Raw genomic sequence first — 20236 nt, forward strand, 5'->3', positions numbered from 1 at the left:
GAGTCTTCTCTGTCTAGAAGATCTCTCCCCTCCTGACAGAAATGAGACCCAAGGAGGCTGTCTCCTCACAGCTTCTACAGGTGACACTCGTAAAATTAGAATATCATGGAAAAGTTCGTTTATTTCAGTAATTCAACTTAAAAGGTGAAACTAATATATGAGACAGACTCATGACATGCAAAGCGAGATATGTCAAGCCTTTATTTGTTATAATTGCGATATTATGGCGTACAGCTGAAGAAAACCCCAAATTAACAATCTCAGAAAATTAGAGTATTAAATGAAATTAGCAAAACAAGGATTGCAAATAGAGCAATATTGGACCTTTCAGAAGTAGAAGCATGCATATGTACTCAGAAGGAAGCATGGCTCCCCAAATCTCTTTTCTGATGAGAGCAGCTTTTGTATCTCATTTGGAAACCATTACTTTGGGGTTTTCACCAGCTATACGCCATGATCATCACAATTATAACAAATAAAGGCTTGACATATCTCGCTTTGCATGTCATGAGTCTATCTCATATATTAATTTCACCTTTTAAGTTGAATTACTGAAATAAATGAACTTTTCCATGATATTCTAATTTTCTGAGTTTCACCTGTACTTCTCCTGTTCAAATTCTGCCTTCCAGTTAACTGCTGTTTAAATACTCCCACAAGACCCTAACACTGTCTGTCTATCTAAGCTCAGAGACTCTTTTCTCTAACTGTAGATATTTTCCTCAGAGCGAATGTTACCCATGGACCAGAACCAACACCTTCTCTCCTTATAAACTATCTGAACCTTCTCTCAGAAACGGCTCCTTTTATTTTCCCTCCCAAAGTGCGGGCTCCACCCCGCTCTGTCTTGATAACCAATCAGAGACAGGCTCCAGCCCTTGGGTGGAATTCTGAGGCACTGCATCACCTGTCCATCTGTCTGGCTCAGCTGTCCATCCCACACAGCAACACACCAGGCGTCATGGAGGACAGAGAGACCTTTCTCCCTTCATCCCACCACCAGAGGGCAAAGAAGGCATGTGGGTGGATGGGAGACCAACGGGCAGGGAGGACTTGACTTCTTCTCCAGCTCACATCAACTTCTAACTTTCCAGGATGAAATGCTTGCCTCACATAGGAGCCAACTCCTAGGGGCCAAGATCCCTTGCCCCCCAAAAAAATATTTAAGGAGCCCCCTGCCCAGTTTATGGGCATTGCCATTCAAATGGTGTGCATATGCCACATCTTGTGATTGGGGCAGGGTTTACCATGCCCACCGGATCTTTGATTCAAGTTGGCACCCTGGTTGCCTCATAATTGAGAATAATATTACAGGCCACTAATCATATTATTTCCAAGCCAGGAAATGCAAAAATAGGAAGTGTCACTAATTAAAAGTTCAAAATTCACAATAAGCAAATTTGGAAAAATCCGGTTAAATTAAACAGATTCTTTCTTCTTACTGGTTTTTGGATAAGGGAACAAGCTACTATTTTGCTAAAACAAATTCTAGACAGGCAAAGCTTTCCTAGAATCATGGAATTGTAGAGTTGGAAGGTACCCTGAAGGTCATTAAGGCCAACCCCCCTGCAATGCAGGAATTACAATATTTACAAAATTTCACACCCAGCTCTTCCTAGAAGGCTCAGGACTCAAACTTCCTGATGGAAGGGAACCATTGCAGCAACTTTCTACAATTAATCATGAACTTTCAACATTTCCTCCACACCCTTTGTGAAGCAGAAGGCTAGGACTGTGGCTTCTGAAGGTCATTTGACAATTTCTATAAAAACAGAGGCGATAGTGAGCTATGGAGTGAGCTAAGATTGCTTCTGGCTTTATAACCCTAGTGGCCTGTATATATGCTAGGAAACTGAGGTTTGGTTAGTCTTGCGCCTCCTACATTTAAAAAAGCAAAATGTGCACTTCTGTCTACCCTCTTAATAATTTTTAAAAAAAAATTTCAGTGCAAACATCCTACAGCATTTGAAGACAGATTCTTCATGACATCAACACTAACCAATCCGTGCCATGCACAACCAGTTTGGGCTGAAAACTAAGAGAAATTATCTGTTCAGGCCTGCCTCTGGTGAGAAAAGACAGCGCTGAACTGGAAACAATGGAGGGTGCTTCTGTTGTGATCACACTGTCCTAAAAATGTGGTATCTCTATCCTAGGTGCCATCTCTGTAGAGCTGAGGCCACTTTGGCTCCCTCAATATTTGTAGGCAGGGGGCCAAGCCCCAATGTTGAGGCCTCCTCCCGACGATGCATGCCTCCTCCTTGGCCTCCTCCTGACGATGTGCACCTTGCATGCCACATGCCACCAATGCCACTCCTTGCCTATAAATGCAGCCAAGAATGCCTCAGACCACCAGAACCATCAATTCGCTGTCCACCGCCTTGCCTTCACCGTCTCTCTGCCACCGTGAGAGTGACTAGGACAAAGCTTCTGCCTCTGCCACAAGGCCTCCATTGAGGCCTGCTGCAGCCACAGATATACTTCCAGAGAACAGAGCACAGCATTGTGTGAGCATGATGTCACATCGCACATGCAACACTGCCCCCCCCAAATCTGGGGTGCAAGTCAGACCTCTGGTTTCCATTCCTTATTGCTGACAAACATCCCAGAATCACACAGTGACAATGATCTCTAGAGGCTTTGACATGGTCTCTTGAAGTTAACTTGTGTTGGAGGATGTGGCAGTTTCTTAAGATGGCTCCTTTTCATCAAGTCTCTCATTGGCTCAAGTTAGAAATAATGACAGCAGGTCCATGACTGGGTCTCCCATGCTTTTTCTTCCAAAAGTGAATTGAGTTGCAGGGTGTGCAAATCAGATTTGGGCCATGGTGCGCATTTGCCTCATGGTGAAAAACACAGTTACCTGTATGTTGTCTTCAGTGAGGCAGATGACAGCTGAGGGGCAATTTAAACTGGGAAAATGGTATTTTGGGTGGAGGTTTAGCTCCCCTGTTCCCATGCTGTAGCCCCAGCCCAATTCCTCCTGCAACTACATTTATCTTTAAAAAAATAAAAATGGTGGGAGATTTGATCAAAGTTTTTGTGTTTCTCATGTGTAATTTAGCTAGTAATCAGCATTTCCAGGCATAGGTGCCAATTCTATAGGACTGGTGTGTCTTTTCACCCCCACCCCCTGTCTGTTGGGATGGGGCTGAGCCCCTCCTCCCCCCCCCCCATCTTGAGGGCCTTGCAGCAGCGGGGGCAACCTTCAGCGGGCTTAATGGTGGCGGCAGGCCTCATAGTGGTGGTGCTCGTGGCAAGGAATTAAACATACCCAAGTGTTATGCAAAAGGACCAAATTGCTCCTGTAGCTCTCAAGTAGTCACTGATGCTTATAGAATAAGGTGAGGACAGAACAGGACTTAAGAAAACTTAGTTTATACAGACTGAGAATTGTCCCATTACTGCCACTCTGGGCTCAATCAGGAGAAGGGGGCGGGATATAAATCCAATGATTAAAAATAATGTAAGCTACAAAAACTGTTTGGTTTTGTTATGTCCTACACTGACCACATTTGCACCAAAGATTTAGTCAAAAGTGGAGCCTTTGAGGCGTAAGGCTTTCCTTTATCTCATTTGTAAACAGAGGATAGTGGACCACCCAGCTGACATGATCCCTTTTGAAAAAGCCCTTTGATGTTATCAAATACCTTGTGCTTTCTCAGGTTAACTCCCCAACGTCACTATTTCAATTAGCGTGTATTAAATCACTGGTGAAACAGATCTGCTTTTTAAAAAAAAGAGATTTCAGAGGTAAGGAAAGTTATGGGGAATTGCACTAAAAAGTGTGAGGCAAATGACAGCAAATGTTCAATAAAAAGCAGGCATCGTATAATCTTGGTGCAAGCAAATCAGGGTGAAAGCTGAACAACAAGCCCTCTTGAAAAATCCAAAGTAATCAAAGGTTGGAAGAAAGCGGTTGTATTTTTCTAATCTCAACCATCACATGCTGCAAAACAGACTCCCCGTTTATAGCCTTTTGGTTTTGTTAATGGTTAAAATAAATTGATCTATTTAAAAAAACATACGGAGGAAAGAATAGCAGAACTCCATGTAATATGTGCTTTGATTCCCCCTGAGCCTAAATTTAAGACAAAGTTATCTTTCCTCATTTTTAACATGCTGCCCACTCATTACAAACACTGTTAAGTCAAGCTGCCACCTTTACTATGCTGAAAACGACACCTGCGCAGCGGCTAATGTTCCATGTCCTTCATCTAGTCACTTTGTGGTATATTCTGTATGAGTCTGAGCATTAGCAAGACACAGATTCATAACATCTGAGTGTACATAGTGTGCATTCTGCACCACTCCTAGCTGCTGTGGGTCTTGATCTGATTGCCTTTTGCTTCTTGATGGTATCGAAGACACACAGTTACAACTTCAGGTGAAAGTTGTGACCTTAGCGTGACTCATTCTGGAATAGTTACATAATCAAGCGCCAAAGCGTTCATTAGCAAGAATCACACCTATTACTATGCACCAGGAAATGACTGCGTGGCCACAAGCCAGCAGCCGTAAAGGAGCACACAACTATTGTAACTGTTCACAAGGACTTGTAAGTGCTTCACGATATCAACAGAATTTCCTTACCATTACAGTGTTTCGCTGGTATTGCTTCTTTTAGTATGTGAATAGTAGTCACAAGTGGAAGCATTGAACTCGATGGAAGGATAGCCAGCTCAAAGCCACAAAGCCTCCCCCACAAAGACGCAAACATTAGACGTAAGAATAAGGCTTTGCAAGGCAGAGCAGGTCTTTGTGGCCATCACGCTGAAGCCCTAGGAAATGCTCTCTAGCAAGGTCTCTCTAAATTCCTTGTAATAAACAAAAATCTGCCCTTATTCCCTTATGGGAAACACAAGAGCCCTTACAGAGTCCTTTGTAGGTTCTCCATCGGTTGGAGAAAATAACAGAGGCCAACCAGAGAATATTGAGAAGCAAAGCAGCTCGTAAGCCTGATCTTTATTGAACTGTTGCAACAGGGTGCTCCCCTCACACGCAGGAAAGGAGGAGGGCCCAGAACAAATGTGTGCCTGCCCTTATATAGACATTTTAAATTGCCTTCCCTGGGGCTCAAGACCACCCCTCCATATATCATACATACATCACAGAAGGGGTGTAACCCAAGACCACCCCCCACAAACATCATACCTACATCACAGAAAAGGCGGTCTACAACAGAAATCTGAGTGCGTTGTTTATCTCCTGTCTGGCAGGTTACCTGTTAATGGTCACTTGACTGGATACCCTGGGGAGCCTGGCCAGTCTTTTGTAATGACAAATACTTAGTTCCTGAGCCAGGTCACAGGCTCACCCTATTCATATACAGACATAGCCTTAAGACTGGATTTGTGAACGAAAAGACAATGGGGAGGCTTTTCCATTTTCCTTGACCTTGCAGAGAAATATCTGAGGTCAATTTGGGAGGGACAAAATGGTTTCAGGACTTTTTCTGTGGGGTTTCAGACATGTGGTTTATATATGCAGTTATGGACAATATATATATATATATATATATATATATATATATATATATATCCTTAATATTTTTATTTCACCTTCATAACAGAATATAAGGCTTTCTGTTTGTTTCCAATGGTCTTCCGGTGAGAAGCAGAGTTTCTGTTACTGGAACTTGGCTGCTGTTTTGATAGCGAAATGTTGCTCAAGTGTGTTATGGTGTGTGCCTTTGCAACGGCAGTTTCCCCTTGAAGTTTCTTTGCTCCAGTACAGCCACCTTAAGGTTAGTGACAGTGTGTCTTGGGAGGCTGAAATGTTCCCTTAATCCTTTTTTCAATATTGCCACAAGCCAAGACAATGACATTCGCCCTCTCACACACCTTCGGCGGCAGGCCTGTACTTGCTTATAGGCAACCTCCCAACACAAAACAGTTACTCACCGGTAACAAAAAGGCACATGACAGAGATAAGGGCACAGGTACCAGCGCCTGTGGCAGATATAGATGTCAATGTTACCCCCATTTCTACTCTGGAAACACTACTAATTATATCATCCACAACATAAGGGGATCATTCAGCTGCTCATTTTCCAATGCAATATATGCAATATGTAATTTGGCATGGTTCACAGGGAAAATAGGCTAGCCTCTATGCAAAGGAATAAATGGGTGCAAATCTGGGATCTGACTATTTCAGCCTCATAGGGCACCCTGTAACTCATTGTATAAAAAAAAACTTCAAAGGGAAACTGCAGCATGAAACTGCTGAATTAAAATTTGTTAGAAATTGTAATGTTCCCTCTTGTGGACTGAATCACCACAATGGATTTTTTTTCACACCACATGTGTTAATTGGTTGTTTGTGTTAATTATTACAGCTGGTTCTCTGTGAGTGTACAAATGGCCAGTGTTAATAATTGCTTTAAAACGTCACTGTGTGTACTTTTCTCCATTTTTTCCCTTTCCTGGGTTACGACCTTCCTCCCAGCCCTGTGTATATAAACCTGCAACTCATAATAGTATTTCATGCATCTGATGAACTGAACCTCCATCTGCAAAACCTTATGCCATAAAAATGTGTTAGCCTTTAAGATGCCACAAGACACTTTGTTGTTAATTCAAATAGTAAAGGATCCATCTCAAGTTTGACAAGTTTTAGTATGTTGTACACATTTATTGTTCTTAGCACTAAATTTTTAGAGGTAACAAAAGGTAAAGGTAAAGGTACCCCTGCCCGTACGGGCCAGTCTTGCCAGACTCTAGGGTTGTGCGCTCATCTCACTCTATAGGCCGGGAGCCAGCGCTGTCCACAGACACTTCCGGGTCATGTGGCCAGCGTGACAAGCTGCATCTGGCAAGCCAGCGCAGCACACGGAACGCCGTTTACCTTCCCGCTGGTAAGCGGTCCCTATTTATCTACTTGCACCCGGAGGTGCTTTCGAACTGCTAGGATGGCAGGCGCTGGGACCAAACGACGGGAGCGCACCACGCCGCGGGGATTCGAACCGCCGACCATGCGATCGGCAAGTCCTAGGCGCTGAGGTTTTACCCACAGCGCCACCCGCGTCCCCCTAGAGGTAACAAAGAATATTGTAAATGTTAAACATTTTTATACTCCATTGGTGACAATCCTATGTATGTTTCCCACAGTTTATGCTGATTGATAGAAGTACATAATACAGTGGTACCTGGGGTTACATATGCTTCAGGTTACATACGCTTCAGGTTACATACACTTCAGGTTACAGACTTCGCTAACCCAGAAATAGTGCTTCAGGTTAAGAACTTTGCTTGAGGATGAGAACAGAAATTGTGCTCTGGCGGTGCGGCGGCAGCAAGAGGCCCCATTAGCTAAAGTGGTGCTTCAGGTTAAGAACAGTTTCAAGTTAAGTACGGACCTGCGGAACAAATTAAGTACTTAACCAGAGGTACCACTGTATATGGTGCAAAAAACGCACAAATAGAAGCTTAAGTATGCTTCCCCCAACATCTGCTTTGTAATCAGCTGTGGAGCCACACTTTGTTGGTCTTCTGCATGCACAGGGTAGCTCTGCATTAGTGCACTGGGCAGATGCCAACACTGAAACATATAGAGAAACCTCTGCTTGTTTGAAACTCCAAGAAAGTGCATATCAGAGCCTCACATGTGCCTACAGATTTTGTTGAGTTTTCAGGTAGGTATAGGGGTTCATCTTGGTAATTCCACCACCTTCAAGAGGTTCTGGAGATGACAGCCTAGGAGTGGGCATTCTCTGGTGCAGCCCATCCCACAGAGGTGTGTCTGGCACCTTCATTATTTGGGTTTTTGTCATATGCTGAAAATGTACCTCATTAGCCTGCCTTTGACACTGGAGACATATTTTAGAACCCACCCTATTTCCTTGACTGTAATTTGTTTTAACTTATTTTAATATTGTTTTTCTAAAATGTTTTTTAAAATGTTAATAATAACAATCATCATCATCATCATTTATACCCCGCCCTTTCCGGCCAAATCCAGGCTCAGAGCGGCTAACATCAAATGTATAACACATTAACATAAAATCAGGCAATCAATTAAAATACATCCTAAAATCAGATCAGGATCAGAATAAAATCCAATCAGATGGCAACCCACAGATTAGGGCTGGAACCTGCTATTGAACCTGGTGGTGAAGGGTGGGTAGGAAATATATTATTATTATCATTATCATTATCATTATCATTATCATTATCATCATCATCCAGCCCAATTCAGTGACTCTAGCTTAGCATATATCCACCATAACCCCTCTCACTGGGAACTCCTAAGCAAAATTCCAAGTATCCAGTTTATTTTGGAGCTCATAATGGAATGTTTCTTGGGGATCTACAACCCTGGCTATAGAGGGGTAATGATTTAACAATCATATGAAACTCTTTTGGGTTCAAAGCCATGTGTTAATCATCATCTCAAAAGTTTCACAAGCTTGGGTTTTCACACTGGTTTGTGTGAGTGAGTGACTCCTCATAGACACAGGAAGGTGGAGCAATGAATTCAGCATAAGAAGCCTGGGAGTGGCTACAGTCAGGTAAACTTCTAGTAGTAAGAAGAGCTCCTGTACACACAGCTTAACTTGATATGGTTGGTGGCTGCATAGGACCACAGCCACAGCTTTGAGAAGTTTTTCTTTTTAAAAAAAAAAGCAACAACAACAGCCTTGCTCTACCTGAAGAAACAATGGCTATACGGGAAGGAAATGGCAGTTTTGCCAATAGCTACAGGAACCCTGCATTTGAGGTAAGTTGAAAAGGTTTTCATTCTGTGGAAGGCTAAAATGGCTTATCTGATCAACAGGGACAAAGGATTTTGCAATCCCAGGTACACCAGCCAAAAGGTATCCTACCTGTGCTCTTGACCAAAAGGCTGAATACAGTTGGGGTATTGTGAACAGAGGCTTCAGTCACTGCTTTCTTTGTCACTTACTGTATCACTATAGCAGACAGAACAATTCTTGGCATGTTTGTTTTTTTGTTTTAACTTTGGAGCCTTTCTAGTTTTGCTTACAGATTTTAAACATTCTCCTGCCTCCTGCTACCTTTCACTGACTGAAATTGTGCCCAGCAAATTATTGTGGTCATTTTGGTTCTATGCCTGCTTTGGTAGTGTGGTAAAGTGGTTAGAGTGCCAGACTAGGGTCCATGGAGTTCTGTGGGGGACCACAAACAAGGCAGTCATCACCTCTCAGCCTTTTGAAGATGAAGATGAAGTGTGGAGAGGGAGGAAAGTGTTTACATGATCCTATGAAGGGTACACCCATTTCTCCCCCAGGTAGACATGCTCCCCAGCCAAGGGGAGTAGCCATAGCCTGGACCATAGAGTTCAGTAACAATGCAACTGCTTTGCACCCCATAAGTCCAGGTTCAATTCCTGGCATCTCTGAGTAGGAACAGCAAAGGCCTTGTCTGAAACTGCAAACAGCTGCAGCCCATCAGTGTAAACCAGGGGTGACTGGCAGATAGGAAGGCATAAGCAGGAAGGATGTGGTTTTCCTTCCCCTTTTATCCAGCTATACTATAATCTGCATGGTCAGAGAATGAGCCAGGAGGAAAGAGAAGCCAGGAGCAATTGCCTATCTGCTGTGCTGATTTAAAAAACAGGCTTTATGATTAAGCAGTATGCAAATTTTGTTAAATAAATAAACCAATAGTGAGAAGGTTGTAAAGCATTTTGGGATTTAACATTCCAAGGTGCAAGGATCGGAACCTGCTTTTTAAATAAACCCATCATTCCTTACTCCCCCCCCCCAATTTCCTCAAAAGTCTGCTATCTTTGATGTATTGTAGCAGCATTATGCCATTAAAAAAAACCCAATGTAAAATGGATTATTTTCTAATAGTTTGTAGTACATATCATGACATAGTCCTCTCTAGGTTTACCAGGTCAGGAGCATCCCATACCTTGATATTTCAGGGCCCAGACCTGAGACCCATAGCTGTCAACTTTTCCCTTTTCTTGCGAGGAATCCTATTCGGAATAAGGGGATTTCCCTTTAAAAATGGGAAACGTTGACAGCTATGCTGAGAACTAGGGGAGTGCCGCACATGGGGCAAGCCCAGTGGGGTAATTAAGCACGACACATTAATCACAGTCTCTGAGATCATATCATTCAACGGAAGAACCGGAAGTCTAACAAATGAGAAAGTTTGTCGCTGGTTGATAGAAACCTTAGCTCAAAGGGCTGTTCCCAAGTCCAGCTGAAGTAAGGGGAGTATTCCTTCTCATGTGCTTAGGGAACCTGGGTAGTGTTACGGTAAATTCCGGGTGCGAGACTGCTCAGCCACCCGGCTCGTCGGACTAAGTCCGCGGGTCCTAGCGGAAGAAAATGAGCTCAGCCGGAGACAGGAGCAAGATGCGGAGATCCAAGGTTTATTGCGCAACAGGTTCAAGGCGAGATTGAACAGCGAGAAAGGGGTGACATGAACTTTTGAAACTCCCTCCATGTCCCAGAATACAGTGCAAAATACATCCCAGTTACATCATGAATACATTAAGGAGAGGTTGGGTTACACTGGATTAACATATGGAGGAGGGAGGGGGGAATATGCAGAGCTGGAGATATGCGCAGATAAGCGCTTCCTGAGTGCCGGTGATGGGAAGACAATGATCCATGTACGCATAGTCTGCCACCTGGCATTGCCCGGAGGAAAGGCTTGGCAGAGCACCTTACTTGAGGGATTATGGAGGACAGGGGAGGTGTCATAGAGTCCTAGAGAAATTGAGCAAATTGGCACGTTGATTTTCTATGGATTTTATAGATTTTAGTCCCTTTTGACATTGACAATTGGGAATAAATGGATATATTGTAGCGAAGAAGAAGGTGAAGAAGACATGCCCCCCCCTTCCGTAACAGTAGGGAACATTGAATTTAGTTTTTATATATCCATCATAATTCCTATATATAAAAAAGGACCACCAGAGGACCCAGGAAACTATCGTAATATCAGTTTATTATCAATCATCGGAAAAATCTATACTCGCTTCCTGCTAACCAGACTAACCCAATGGGCCGAAGATTCCAATCTGATAGGCCATGAACAGGCCGGGTTTAGACCTAATCGTGCTTCTATTGACCATGCAATAATTCTACATCATTTGGCGCCGAGGTATTCTTCCCCCACTCATGGTCTTTTATGTGCCGCTTTTATAGACCTGAAGGCGGCTTTCGACAGTATCTCTAGAGAGCTGCTATGGGAAAAATTGGCAAAGTGGGGTATAGATAAAAGGCTGTTGTGGCTAATGATTAAATTACATGAAGGGACAGCCGCTAGGGTGAGGTTAACACCTGAGGGCGATCTCACAAACTCTGTTCCAATAAATAAGGGGGTCCGACAAGGGTGTATCCTTGCCCCCTATCTCTTTAACCTCTATATTAGTGACATGAGAACTCCCCTAGTTGAGGCCCAAACCACCATTCATGCACCCAGGCTTGCAGACTATCGCTGCCCCTTACTATTGTACGCTGACGATGCGGTGATCCTCTCATATTCAAGAATCGGTTTGAGGAGGGCCTTTAAGATCTTCACGTTATATTGCCAAACAAATTTACTTACTATTAACCATTCCAAATCTAAAGTCCTAATTTTTTCCAGGAGTCGTAAATTGTATAGGTGGGAACTCGAGGGGAAGCCAATTGAACAAGTCTACAAATTTCAATATCTAGGAATTTACTTTCAGTATAATATGGGATGGAAAGCGCATATCACATACTTACAAAATAAGGGCAAAGCCCTTATCTACGCTCTATTACGCTTTTTCTTTACAGAGGGGGCTATGCATGTTCCATCTGCCTTAAAAGTTTATAGTGCAAAAGTGGTTGCAACTATGGCCTATGCGGTCCCTTTATGGGGCGCTTTTGTAAACTTCATGCCTCTGGTGACATTGCAAAATCTTTTTCTCAGACGCCTTTTGAAACTACCCTCCTGTGTAAGCAACTCTGCTATTCGCTTAGAACTCAAGACCCCCTCCTTAGAGATCCTGATGTGGAGACATGCCTTTAATTACTGGCTGTCCCTTTGGCATAAATTGCCCAATTACCATCTTATTCAGTGCCTTTGGAGAGATGAATTTACCAGCCCATGGGCAACAAAAATCCATTCCAAACTGTTGTCTTATGGAATCTCTCCTTCCGATATACTAAATTTAGATCTAATTACAGCAAAAAAGGTCATCAAACAAAGATTGGAGGAGGTTGATTTGCAACAAAATCTTACTACAGGTGGAGGTACATGTTCCCCGATAAATCAGGGCATTACATTTATGTCCCAGATACCTCGATATCTGTCTACCTTATCGGTTGCGTCGCATAGATTCGCCTTTGTTAGAGCCAGATTTAATGTGTTCCCCTCAAATGTGCTGAGTAATAGATTTTCTAACGGTAAAACCTCTGTTTTATGCGCATGTGACAGCAAATCAATAGAATCCCTTTATCATATCTTGTTTAATTGTCCTTTATATATTGTTCCCCGATCAAGGATTCTGAGTTCAATCATCTTGGAAACTGTTACTAAACCACCTGAATTACATCTAGCCTATTTACTCCAGGACATTGACTCTTATAGAACATTACAGGTTGCCAGATTCCTGAATTCAGTTCTTTCATATAAAAGACTTCATGGAATGCTGCATGACTATTAAAAATCTAGTAAACTTTATCCACCATCTTTATATTCAAGGCCACAATATGGTACATCTAGAGATTGTATGTAACGTGAAGGAGATTATGCGTTGAAATATTTTAGTTGATATTTTAGAATGTAAAAAGCTATTTTATTTATTGATTGGTTTTACCTTGTGGGCTTATAGCCGAATAAAGTAGTGTTCTTGTTCTTGTTGGTCTACTTGTTTCTGGCCAACAGGGTTTAAGTGCCCTCAGACCAGGCAGCTCATGTGAAGGCTATTGCAGGAAGAGAGGAGCCCAGTATGAGGATTTTAGAACAATCACGGTTGTGAACTGCTCTTGTGAACAGTTAATGATGCAATTGTCATTCAGTACTGTATGGGGGGATGCGGGTGGTGCTGTGGGTTAAACCACAGAGCCTAGGGCTTGACAATCAGAAGGTCGGTGGTTCGAATCCCCACGACGGGGTGAGTTCCCATTGCTCGGTCCCTGCTCCTACCCACCTAGCAGTTTGAAAGCACATCAAAGTGCAAGTAGATAAATAGGTACTGCTCCGGCGGGAAGGTAAACGGAGTTTCCATGCGCTGCTCTGGTTCACCAGAAGCGGCTTAGTCATGCTGACCACATGAACCGGAAGCTGTACGCTGGCTCCCCCAGCCAGGAAAGCAAGATGAGCGCCACAACCCCAGAGTCGGCCACAACTGGACCTAATGGTCAGGGGTCCCTTTACCTTTACCTTTACTGTATGCATTCAGTTTCCTTTTGACATCACTACCTACAAACATTGCCACCCACAGCTTATGCCATTAGACAAGACATTATTGTTTGTTCAGAACCACCACCACCCCAAGAAAATACATGTAAGAATTTATACATAACATTAACATCAACCTTCTAGATCACCTGACTGGCATATAAAGCAATCTGGCAGAAGTGTGAAGTCAGGACAAAACAATTTCTCCAGCCTCTACTTTAAACAGAAACACACATACACATACACACTTTATTTTACAAGCTCTGTGTTTAAGACTCCTGGGGAGCTGTCAGAAGACAGTGAAAAAATAAAGTAGAAAAATACTGCAGAGCAAATTTTGTCAAGTATATAAAATCATGGTATATAACCCCACCACCATCACCAAAAAACAATTACCGGTACACATCACTAAACAAAATATCACTAGATGCAGTGAAAATAATACAGTGGTACCTCGGGTTACATACGCTTCAGGTTACATACTCTTCAGGTTACAGACTCCGCTAACCCAGAAATAGTGCTTCAGGTTAAGAACTTTGCTTCAGGATGAGAACAGCAATCGTGCTCCAGCAGCAGGAGGCCCCATTAGCTAAAGCGGTGCTTCAGGTTAAGAACAGTTTCAGGTTAAGTACGGACCTCCGGAACGAATTAAGCACTTAACCCGAAGTACCACTGTACAGATCTGAAGGACTAACTGGAACAGACGTACTTTAGAATTACTTTTTTAAAAACTGAAGCAGACATGAGAGGCTCTGACTTTGATTGAAGTGGTAGCACTGCTCAAGTCTTCCCAAAAAATGTTGTTCCAGTCTTACTCTTACCTCTGCCCCAGAGCTATTAGCTCCACTCAGCACTGGCAGGTGTCCATTTTAGCTCGTAGGGTAGAAGACATGAAGACCAACAGCCTGGGAATCCAGAGCCAGTGAGGCAGAGGCAACTATAATAAAATAAAATAAAATAAAATAAAATAAAATAAAATAAAATAAAATAAAATAAAATATTTATATCCTGCCCTCCCCAGCTGAAGCCGGGCTCAGAGCGGCTAACAACAGTAAAAGTACCGTAACACAGTTTACATAAAATCACGATCAATTAATTGAAATACATTCTAAAATCAATTCGTTCTAAAATCAATTCAGAATCAAATTAATGGCAACCATTGGGCTAGAGTTCTATGAGGATTACCAAAGGATTTTCCAAAACTAACCATGGTTTTGTCCAGTGCTTTTTTTCTGGGGGTACGCAGGGGTACGCATACCCCTGAACATTTTGTGAATCTAAGTTTGGCCTCATTGAGGGACGCGGGTGGCGCTGTGGGTTAAGCCACAGAGCCTAGGACTTGCTGATCAGAAGGTCGGCGGTTTGAATCCCGGTTTGAAACGGGGTGAGCTCCCTGCTCCTGCCATAAATAAATAAATAGGTACTGCTCCAGCAGGAAGGTAAGCGGCATTTCTGTGCACTGCTCTGGTTTGCCAGAAGCAGCTTAGTCATGCTGGCCACATGACCCGGAAGCTGTACGCCAATAAAGTGAGATGAGCGCCGCAACCCCAGAGTCGGTGACGACTGGACCTAATGGTCAGGGGTCCCTTTACCTTTACCCCTATTGCACCTGCATATTTTCTATTGCAGGTTGTGAGATTGATAGTGGCTCCTTATGTTAAATACCCCATCTCCCAGTGCCAGTGATCAAAACTGGGGTGCCTTGTGGCTACTTTAACTTTTAAAAAATATGGAGTTAGCTGATCACAGACTTCCCGTATCCTGCTGTGTTTAGACCCAAGTTTCACACCTTAGGGATGCACTAAGAGTTTAATCATTAAGCTTAAACAAAGAGCATCTTCATTCATTCTAGAGAGTAAATAAGTGAATTATCAGCTTGTATCAACTGCTTACATACAGCTATCTACTTCCTAATGGTCAAAAGGTCATAAGAGGAATGCTTTCTAGGCTACTAATGGGAGTGGCCTTGCAGTGAGAGTCTTTGTTCCCTCCCTCCCTCTATGTTTGGAAAGGGCTTTTCTAAGACCATCAGCAATTAACAAGTGGTTAATTGCTTTAGCTCCAAGCCAAGAAAAGCTTCACACACTCATTTCTGCACAGCAAAGGGTTCTCAAATGCAGATGCACTATTTATGTTAATTCTAGCCAGTTGGCTATCATGAGTAATTTGAGGCAGCATGGGTTGGCTTCCCTACCACACCAAGAAAGAAAGAAAGAAAGAAAGAAAGAAAGAAAGAAAGAAAGAAAGCTGCTGACAGTTGACAGTAGTAGGAAAGGCTCTTGCATCTGAGTTCTCCCTCTCTGCTGTGAAACAGTGAGAAGACCTACAGTCCTGGGGCAGAATAGGGAATGAGGAAGCTACAGCCACAGAAGATGGGAACAGCCATAATGCCTCAATGAGAATGGAGAATTTGGGCCAGGGGGTGGTTATCCACAGCAATTCTAGGTGTGAAATTCAATGCAGCTCTATGTAAGGGATGCACACACAGAACACTCATGCAACAAGGTCCACTTTCTTCCCTTCTCCTCCTCCCTTGTATCACATGCACACACCCTAAACCTGTTTCGGGAATCCTTCCAAGCACCCAGTGCAGGTTTAGGGGGTGAGGTGCATTGGGGGGGGGGAGAGTCTCATTGCATGAGCAGACCCTGTTCCATGCATGTAACAACTTAGTTGAATCCCACCCTGTGTGCCTAAAAAGACGAAAGCAGTCCTTTAAGTCAGCTACTTTGGATATTTAATGCAAAGCTGGCATTCCCCTAAACCTGGTTATACATTTCCTCTTGTATATGTATCATACTATTCTGGTTACTTAAGGATCAGCTCTCAGAGAATGTTCTCCCTGGTAATATATATGATAAGTAATTTTTCCCAGGGTGTACACACCTGTTCTTCATGTCCCCTAGCTCATCTCTCACAGAGCAGGTTTTGCATGCTTTTGAAGCATTACAGACACTATTCGTTCTATTATTTCTATGTCATTTCCAACACTCTGAAGGCATACAGGCATGAAATATGGAGACTTTCCAGCATGACTTTCCCTTAGGGCATAGCAGATATTTGAACATTCCAGTAAGAGGTTCTTCATTCATTTCAAATGGGGCTTGTGAGGGATAATTTCTCAGTGGATTTTGCTCTTGTGATATAATAGTATTCATTGTTCTTTTTCTTTCTAAACAAATCTTTTCCATGAGCTGCCTTGACTCACAAAAGTGACACAGAAAGGCTGGAGTGGAATATTTAAGTAAATAAATAACTATTTTTCAAATAGAGACTTGCCTAAGACCATGCAGGAAGCTCACACCAGAAGTGAAATTTCAAGTGGGGATTGTAGTGTTTTTTTTACACTTCATACTTAGTCACTGCGCTCTACTATGCGGAACTGTGGCTTCTTTCACAAACGTGCCTTTCCCGTCAGCAACTGGGCAATGCAAATCTCTTGAGGAAATACATGTTCCTCTGGTTTAAACTCTGATGCCAAAACAGGACCGCCCATATAACAAATCCTGGACTAATGTCAACCTCCTGAATAGTAAAGCCTCATAATCCAGAGCGCAGCGCACAATTAAGCAAAGAGTGGTTTCTGACTACATCAAAGATAAGGGTTGTTGTTTTTTCCCACAGACAGAGAACTGCATTTCCTTCTGGGCAATTTTCCTGGGGGTTAAATGCCAGTGATGGGTAGGAGCAGAGGCAAACATGGGCAGAACAATGAGCGGGTATTTTACCTTTGAACAGCAGGCTAGTTCCTACACACACTCATACAACCCTCTATATCCTCTATCCAGACAAACAAGCAGCATGATCAGCATTATCAGAGTGGACAGTTAAAATTTATCAGGTGGGGGGACAGTCAATAAGGGAGCAAAACAGGAGCTGTGCAAACACACCCACCTGCCAGGGAGGGGCCAGGTCCAATTCCCCATCCCTGATCCAGAGTCAGAAACTTAGGCCGGGTTTAAAGGTAAAGGGACCCCTGACCATTAGGTCCAGTCGTGGCCGACTCTGGGGTTGCGGCGTTCATCTCGCTTTACTGGCTGAGGGAGCCGGCGTACAGCTTCTGGGTCATGTGGCCAGCATGACTAAGCCACTTCTGGTGAACCAGAGCAGCGCATGGAAACACCGTTTACCTTCCCGCTGGAGCGGTGCCTATTTATCTACTTGCACTTTGACGTGCTTTCGAACTGCTAGGCTGGCAGGAGCAGGGACCGAGCAATGGGAGCTCACCATGTCATGGGGATTCGAACCACTGACCTTCTGATCGGCAAGCCCTAGGCTCTGTGGTTTAACCCACAGCGCCACCCGCGTCACGGTTTACACTGGGTTTACACTGTACCTATAAAACATATTAAATGCACACACAAACAGCGGCGGAAGAAGCCGCTCGGGCGCTTGGGGCAAGTCACCCATAGGGGTGTGGTGCACTGAGGGGCCTCTGGAGTCTTCCTGCCTCCTCCCACTTCCTGCCTCCTCCCTACAGCTGGGGGGGGGAGGCAGGGGGCAGACCATTTGGGCAGCGTGGAGCCTTGGTGCACCCAAGCCACCGCATCTCTCCCAGGAGAGATGCATGGCTCTGGTGTGCCGCATTCCCCACCATGACTGCCACCCTGCATTTTGTCACACACCCCCTCAGTGGTGACACCTGGGGCAGACCGCATCCACAGCACCCCCCCTTCCTCCGCCCTTGCACACAAACACACACAGATAAGGGTTGCTGGGAATTGTGACTCTGAGGGATAAACCACAGGGCTTAGAATTCTTAGAGGGAAAGAACATGCTTCAAATGTGCTTTCTTTTCAAATAAGTTTTATTAGTTTTCCAATATTCTCTCAATAATACCCAAATTATAACAATATCAATTAATTCCAGATCAAATGTGCTTTAAATGAGCCCGTGAATCACTCTGCCTATTTGGGTAGTATCTTCAATGCTTTTGTTTTGTTTTGCTTTTACACATTTGTTGTATATTTAAGGCAGAGATGGTGAAGCCGTGACCCTCAAGATGTTGCTGTACTCCCCAAGCCTATCCTCAGCCCCAGCCAGCATGGCCAATGGTTAGGAATGACAGCAACCTCCGCAGTGGCAGGTTTCATCCCTCATTTAAACAATACAGCCTAAGACGCTCCTCACACAAATGCAAGTGTGCACAGAGAAGGCTCTCTAGAGACTTTCTAACAAGTAGGTCAGAGGTGGAGATGCTTGCCCAAAGAACAGAATTCATTGAACCTGAATAAGCATCTCTAAAGGGCTCAGAATTGCTCTCCTGTATCCTACAGCTGAGGCAGGATGATGGCAATATGCTTTGGCATGAACTCTGAACCAGGAACCTCTTCAGTAAAAGCCAAGCTGTGTACACTTTACTGTTTACCTTGGCTCCAGTGTGCCCCCACTGCTATTGTTCGAAGCTGAGCAAGCAGTGCATTAGTCACAATCCAGTAGTTTCTTGACAAATGCTGCTGTTTAGCATTTCCCCCCTCAAACAAGCTTCCATCTGCTTTGAAAATGTAAGCTGCAGTTTGTCAATTGGAAGTCTACTCAATAGTGATCCAGAGTACATTCCAATGTATAGTTAGCAGAGTGAAAACTTAAACACGTTGCAGGATCCCCCCCAAAATAGACCAGAGGCAATTGTATTTCATCCAGCAAAGCTTTACTGCTACTGAAGGCAAATGAACATAATAGTCACAAATCCAATACAATCAGGATTGGCACTGTCCATAAGAAATCCAGTTGCAACAGACTTAACTTAAACTTACAAGTTACTTATAATAAGCATATAGTATACTGGAACAAAAACCACACTAGAACAAAAGAGAGACAGAAAGATAAAGTGTGAAAGCCAGGCTCCTTCTGGCCTCTTATTATAGTAATAGTGTCATGGACTTTGAAGACACTCGAACTCAGAACACAAGGGAGAAATGTGCTAAGAGGAAGGCACGCTTGGCAAATCCACACTGTGATCAATTCCTGCCTGGGAACCAATGTCCCCACTGTGGAAGGACGTGTGGGTCCAGAATTGGCCTCCACAGTCACTTATGGACTCATTGTTAAAACCGTGTTTATGGAAGACAATCTTACTCGGCTACGAGTGATCGCCAAAGAAGAAGGAGAAAGAAGACAGAAAGACAAAATAGAACCAGTTATAGATAGGTAGCCGTGTTGGTCTGCCATAGTCAAAACAAAAAAATTTTTTCCTTCCAGTAGCACCTTAAAGACCAACTAAGTTAGTTCTTGGTATGAGCTTTCGTGTGCATGCACGAAAACTGAACCAGTTTAGATCAGCTGTACTCAGCTTCCCAGAAGGAATAACCTAAACATCAGGAACCTTCTGCTTGCTTCTTTCCCACAGAGAAGCTTCCAGGACCCTCTTGAATTAAGTAGAATAGGGGGAAGAAACTCTACACATCAGATCAATACTTTCCGCACTAAGAAATGAAAACTGACACAGTTAAGCTGAGGTGTGTACATTTGTGACATCTGTGGTAATGCACATCAGGGGAAGACATCCTTGTCCCCTCTGATGTGTACAGCAACATCATCATCATCATCATCATCATCATCATTTATTATTTATACCCCGCCTATCTGGCTGGGTTTCCCCAGCCACTATGGGCAGCTTCCACAGATACCAAAAATACACTAAAATGTCACACATTAAAAACTTCCCTGAACAGGGCTGCCTTAAGATGTCTTCTGAATGTCAGGTAGTTGTTTATCTCTCTGGCATCTGATGGGAGGGCGTTTCACAAGGCGGGTGCCACCACCGAGAAGGCCCTCTGCCTGGTTCCCTGTAGCCTCACTTCTCGCAATGAGGGAACCATCAGAAGGCCCTCGGTGCTGGACCTCAGTCGGGCAGAACAATGGGGGCGGAGACGCTCCTT

The 20236-nt window shown here is 43.6% G+C and overlaps 1 protein-coding gene across 1 annotated transcript in view; it reads left to right on the top strand.

The window, feature by feature from the left end:
* The first annotated feature begins 8477 nt into the window (after positions 1 to 8477).
* SLC28A3 (solute carrier family 28 member 3) overlaps positions 8478 to 20236 on the top strand; it is a 48825-nt gene continuing 37066 nt past the window's right edge. Inside the window, exon 1 of the mRNA XM_053408882.1 lies at positions 8478 to 8721. Within this exon, the coding sequence (XP_053264857.1) occupies positions 8662 to 8721 (60 nt within the window). The 5' untranslated portion in view covers positions 8478 to 8661. The remainder of the gene's footprint in view (positions 8722 to 20236) is intronic.

This window comes from Podarcis raffonei, chromosome 11 (assembly GCF_027172205.1).
Source record: "Podarcis raffonei isolate rPodRaf1 chromosome 11, rPodRaf1.pri, whole genome shotgun sequence".
Lineage (NCBI taxonomy): Eukaryota > Metazoa > Chordata > Lepidosauria > Squamata > Lacertidae > Podarcis > Podarcis raffonei.